We start from the raw sequence: 6,426 nt of genomic DNA, 5'->3' as shown, positions 1-6,426 counted from the left end.
GTCTTATACCAGAGACTAAATAAAGTTTTACAAAACCGAATCTCAGAAACCCAGTCAACCTTTGTTACTAGAAGACATATTACAGATAATATTATGATTGCTCATGAAATGTTTCATGCACTGCGGACGAAACCAAGTGGACGAACGAAAATGATGACCATTAAGATGGATATAAGCAAAGCATACGATAGGATGTACTGATCGTTTATCAAAGAAGTTATGCGGAAAATGGGATTGTCAGGAACTTGGATTGAATGGATAATGCGGTGCATATATTTGGTTAAGTACAAGGTACTGATGAATGCTCAACCAAGGGGGAATATTATCCCGGAGAGAGGTCTACGTTAAAGAGATTTTTTGTCTCCTTTCATTTTTATTCTATGCATGGAAACGCTTGTTAGCCTTCTTAATCACACAGAGAACCCCTAAAAAAAATAACAGGGATGCGTGTTACACGCTCGTGTCCCTCAGTATCCCACATTCTCTTTGCTGATGATAGCATTTTTTTCTATAAGGCGGAGCCCTGTGATTGTGAACAAGTGATGAAAGTAGTCAGAAAGTATGGAAAACCATCCGGCCAATGTATCAACTTTGAGAAATCCTCTTTACTCTTTTGTAAGAGGGTCGGTGGAGATGTTAGACAACAGATTAAAAATATACTTGGTATTCAGAACGAAGGTGGAATGGATACATATTTACGAATTCCAAAAGACATGCAAGGACAAACTAATGAATAAAGTGGATGGATGGAAGGGCAAATGGCTATCAAAAGGAGGAAAGGAAGTTCTAATCAAGTCTATCTTGCTAGCTCTACGACATATGTTATGTCTAGTTTCTTTCTCCCGTTGGAGATATGTGAAAACCTCGCAAGTGCCATTGCATAATTCAGGTGGAGTTCAAATCCACCAAAGAGACGAATTCATTGTGCAAAATGGGAAAAACTCTGCTTACCAAAATAAGAGAATCTGATTGGTTTTCATATAATTCATGAGTTCAACCTGCATGTATTAGCAAAACAGTTTTGTTGACTGGTATAATACCCTGATACACTTGTGGCTAGAGTTTTGAGGGAAGATACTACAAATTGAGTTCGCCTTTGCGAGTATGCGCTATAAGCAATCCATTATATGTGTGGACTAGTATTACAGCGGCACAAAAAACTTCTTTTATTAGGAATTAGAAAAAAATATATTCTGGATATGAGGTTAATGCGTGGGAGGACCCTTGGATCCCTACCAAACCATCTAGGCCGGCTTGACTTGCTGCCCTTGTGATGCACCCGACAATGAGAGTTAGTTCCCTTATTAATGGAGAATCAAAGGAATGGGATGTTGGATTACTAGAGAACTATGTTGCATGTGATGACATACCTCTCATTTGGAGTTTGGCCATGAGTTTTACTTATGGCCGTGATACATTCTACTGGAATTACATAAAAATGGACGATACACGGTTAATCTGGATGCTGGGTAGCAAGGAACTTGTTGGAAACAGAGGAAGAGACAGAGGTACTGGAACTGAGCATGCATTACTAAGCTCTAAGCCTTTGCTTGGAAATTAAAGCTCCCAGAAAATATGTTAGCTTATATGGCAATTGATAACATGACATGTGGCTGTGACACGAAACCTCACGCATCAAAATATGAAATGTGATAATTATTGCCCGAGATGTGATGAGACAGAAGAAACTGTTTTTCATGCCATATTTGAATGTCCTCCAGCTCTACAAGTGTGTTCTCTATCAGCAACACCACCCAGTCCTAACATTTTTCCGCTATCAAACATGGATTTCCTTTTCTGGAGGAAAAAATAGCATTGTTGAACTAGAATTAGAAAGAGATCTTTATCCGTAGATAATCTGGTATATATGGAAAACTCGGTTTGATAAACAATTTAGATGGATTAATAGAGATCCGGATTAATAGAGATCCTTTAGAGCTAGTCAGATATGTAGAAATTGAATGCCAAACATCGCATAATGCGAATGAGATGACAAGCCCCACTTCACAGGAGCATAGCATTTGGGAATCCCAAGTCCTAAGCTATATGGTGGATGGTTCATGAACCTCACAGCCCAATTTAGCGGTTGCGGTTGGGTTTTGGATATATATCTTGGAAAAAGAAATCAACTAGGACACATAACTTAAGAAGGCTAGAATCTGCTTTACATTCTAAAGTGGAAGCTCGACAATGGGAAATAGAGAGCATGCTTCAACATTCATCATGTGAGAGCTTTGGATGTAAGGATCTAATCTCGATGATATAAGAGCCTCACACATAGCCAAGTTTTTCAACAGAACTGGAGGCGATAAAAACATTGCTGATTTGTTTTCTGGACTTCAAGACATCTCATATCTCAAGAGCGCAAAATGAAATAGCAGACTCTTTAGCTAGGACTGAAAGATATTTCTATTAAGATTTTTCTTATATTGGTTATTATGTTCCAGTCTAATTACCTAGATCACCTCAAGTTTTAGTAATAGAATAGCCATTTTTCAATCTCCAAACAAATTGTTTCATGGGAACATGGGGAGGTCTTCCTTAAAAACGAGCACATAAACGCCACGTTCTTTTTTTCCTCTGAGTTTCCCAGTGTTTCTGAAGCCGCCGTTGAGATTCCATTTCGCTTTCCAAATCTCTGAAACTGAAGTCTCTTCGAACCTTGTTTGTTCATAGCTTTTAGGTTGGTTAATTCTCTGTGTCTTTCTTTCAGTGATTTGTGAGAGTGAGAAAATGTAAATGTAATTATGCAAAGAATTAGATATATTTAAAGAGCTAAAGTTGATAGATTATGCGGTTTCTAGCGTGTGTATAATATAAAGTCAAAAGACGGGAGAACGATCAATCCTTTCACTACAAGAAAACATGTATTTCCCACTACAAAATCAGTAGATAATCAGTTGTAAACTTACCTTCGGCGACTGATAGACATAGTCACAAATCATCATGTCGCAAAGATCATTAGTCATAAATCAATCGCAATTTACAGACTAATTTGTGATTAATAATGTAGTTGCAAACCACTAAAAATGATAAACACGTGTTTTGTACTGGTTTTTACCGATTGAATGGCAACTGATTGATAATCCGCTGAAAGAGTTTTAAAACAGTCACAACTTTTGCGACTACAAAGTACCGACAACAACATAGTCACAAATCAGTCTTTAGTGTACGACTATTTTACAAAATTTAACGTACTCACAAATAAATCGCAAAATGAGTCTTTAATCAGTCGTAAAATTTTGCGACTGCACCTGTAATCGCAAAATGCAGTCGATAATTATATGTTTTTTTGTAGTGTTTGCCCAACATACCATATTCACACACCGTGCCTAAACATACAAAGTTGTAAAATAACTAAGTTACATATGAACAAAAAAGGTTTGAACATTTTTTTTCATTTGGTCACTTTAATCTAACTTTATAATCCAACATCCATCTCAGCACACTATTAACGGTTCAAATACCACCGTGACAGTTATTCCAGCTTCGCTGAAGAAGCTAGGTTCCTCCGCCCCATGGTTGATCGAAGGTCCTATGCCACTGAAACTCAAATCTATCTGACCTTTAATCCATCCTTGTCCCGTGTCAATGCAGTATTATCGACGACTTTGTAGTTCATATATATATGCAAATTATAAAATTTATTAGTGAAGGTATGATTAGGCATAGTGTAAGAATAGGCATGCATCTTCACACTTGTGTCTAGTTGGGGCACGGATACTTTAAGAATAGTCCAAAGTGCATCATCCTCCTCCACCATAATCCATTTTTAATCCAAAAATCCAAAAACTGAATATTTACTTGTATCTGAAATTATGCAAAAAACTGGGACTGAATTAATCTAAAATTTTTATCAGGCAGTCGGTTGCTAAATTTGTTATTCGAACCGGATCAAAAATTATAATAACCAAAACCTAAATCAAACCAAAACAAATAACCTGAAGGATTCATATTTTTCTCTATAAAGAATTAAAAACCGAAAAACCAAACGGAACTAAACAACTGAATACCTATATATGCTTACTGGCCTTGATTGGTAGAGCATTAACATTAGCATTATACTCTACATTATCCAATCAACATTTCTTAGAAAAACATTTAGAAAAGCATTTACTAAATGCTAATGCTCTCCAAATGCTCTCCGGCAAATGCTCTCATATGAAGCTTTTGGAAGAGCATTTGCATTTACAATTTATAAATTTAAGAAATAAATATAATTAGTTCATTTATTTGATTTAATAATATCATAAAATTATTTTTATATCCAGAAAATGAAATTTTGATTTATAAAATAAATTTATAATTTAAATATTTTTTTAAATAGTATTTCACATTTAAAATATAATTTAACTATATAAATTATATTATATTTTAAATGCAAAATATTATTTAAAAAAATAGATATTTTAATTGTAAATTATATTTTGTAAAATAAAATTTTCGATATAAAAATAATTTGAAATTAGTAAATAAAATAAATAAATTATATATATTTTATATATTAATATATAAAATAAAAAGATATATATAATAATAAGCTATTTATTTTGTTTATTAATATTCAAATTATTTATATCCAAAAATAGAATTTTATTTAATTTAATTTATTTAATAATATTCAAAATTATTTTATATCCAAAAATAAATTTATTTTTTCTAAAAAATATATTTTTTAAATAATAATATTTCACATTTAAAATTCAATTTAATTTATGTTATTAATTTATATTCATTATTTTTAATAACAAATATATTATTAATATATATATTATAATTTAATATATATAGTTTTAAAATAAATATATTATATAGTAACTCTTATAAAAAATTAAAATTGTATACTACTCTACCAATCATCTTATTAAAAGTTTTGATAAGAGCATACAGTTTCTGCAGCATCCTGCTTCTACAGCATACTGCTACTGCTTCTTCATCAGCTGTACCAATCGAGGCCAAGCATTGATATTTTTCTAAGATATACCATTATATTGATATATTCGATAAGATTTTTTTTCAACAAATATACAAAGCTTTTTTCCCATAAAACAAATTAAGCATATGAACAAAAAAGTATGAAAATTATCAAATATTTGCTTTTTGTATCAGATTGAGACTTCAACCATACATACAAAATATGAAAATAAAAAGGCTCAAAAATATAATAATAACAATCTCCGTTTGTCTTAAATCACCGTCCGAGACCAACTATTAACATATGAGATAGATTGGTTCAATGTGAGATTGGTTAAATGGTTAAGATTGGTTCAATACAAGTTGTATAATTGAGTCTGTAAACCGGATGTAAACCGGATAACTGTCACTATATAAAGTGACTTGTAACAGAAAAGGAATAATGAGAAAAGCATTTTCTATTTCGAGATCGTCTTCTTCGTAGAGTTCGAGCTCAACTGATATGGTATCAGAGCCAGGTTAACTTTATGTCGTCTCTCACTCCTCAGCTGAATCAGAATATCGTGCCATGTCTTTTGCCGTAAAGGAAGTCATTTGGATTGTTAACTTGTTGAGTGAACTGCAGGTTCCACAGACTCGTCCAGTTGCGTTTTACTGCGATTCAACTGCTGTAATTCATATCGCCAACAATCCTGTTTTCCATGAAAGAACTAGGCACGTTGAGCTTGATTGTCATCAAGTTCGTGATCGCATTGTCAGTGGCCTGATTAAAATACTTCATGTTCGAAGTGAGACTCAGCTCGTGGATGTGTTTACCAAGCCTCTGCAACCTGGTCTTTTCCATTTTCTCATTGGCAAGATGTCTCTCCATTCAATCTTCTCGCCATCTTGAGCGAGAATATTAACATATGAGATAAATTGGTTCCATGTGAGATTGGTCAAATGGTTAAGATTGGTTCAATACAAGTTGTTTAATTGAGTTTATAAACCGGATGTAAACCGGATAACGGTCACTATATAATGTGACTTGTAACAGAAAAGGAATAATGAGAAAAGCATTTTCTATTTCGAGATCGTCTTCTTCGTAGAGCTCGAGCTCAACTGATACCAACCGTCGTTGAAATTCAGATGATAGCTCCGGAGATCATAGCTACACTGGATACTGTTACTACCACTCTTACGCGACCACCTTAAACGTGATTTCAACCTCCAGACAAACTTCTTCACGAGAACGCGAAGAGGTTTTCCACAACATGAGAATGCAAACGCCACAATCTTTCTTCTTTCATGTGACTTTCCTAGCTTCTGTGAAGCCTTCGTTGAGCTTCCAATTCGCTTTCCCCATCTTCGAAACTGAAGTCTCTTGAAACCTTGCTTGTTCATAGCTTTAAGTTATTTTACTACGTGTGGTTCGTGAGAGTGAGAAAATGATATGTGTTAAAGAAGCAAAGAATGAGAGAAGCATTTAAAGAGCTAAGGTTGAAAGAATGGTGAAAGATTGTAGTTATGGGG

At 33.8% G+C, this 6,426-nt stretch overlaps 1 protein-coding gene across 1 annotated transcript; it reads right to left on the bottom strand.

Moving 5' to 3' along the window:
* Positions 1-5,864: 5,864 nt before the first annotated feature.
* LOC130495911 (uncharacterized) lies at positions 5,865-6,426 on the bottom strand. The gene has a single exon (XM_056987515.1). The coding sequence runs from the start codon at positions 6,295-6,297 to the stop codon at positions 5,977-5,979; it is 321 nt and encodes a 106-aa protein (XP_056843495.1). The 5' UTR covers positions 6,298-6,426; the 3' UTR covers positions 5,865-5,976.

This window comes from Raphanus sativus, chromosome 6, assembly GCF_000801105.2.
Source record: "Raphanus sativus cultivar WK10039 chromosome 6, ASM80110v3, whole genome shotgun sequence".
In the NCBI taxonomy this organism is placed as follows: domain Eukaryota; kingdom Viridiplantae; phylum Streptophyta; class Magnoliopsida; order Brassicales; family Brassicaceae; genus Raphanus; species Raphanus sativus.
Note: the sequence above shows the minus strand (reverse complement) of the source record. Positions and strands in the feature narration are given on the sequence as shown.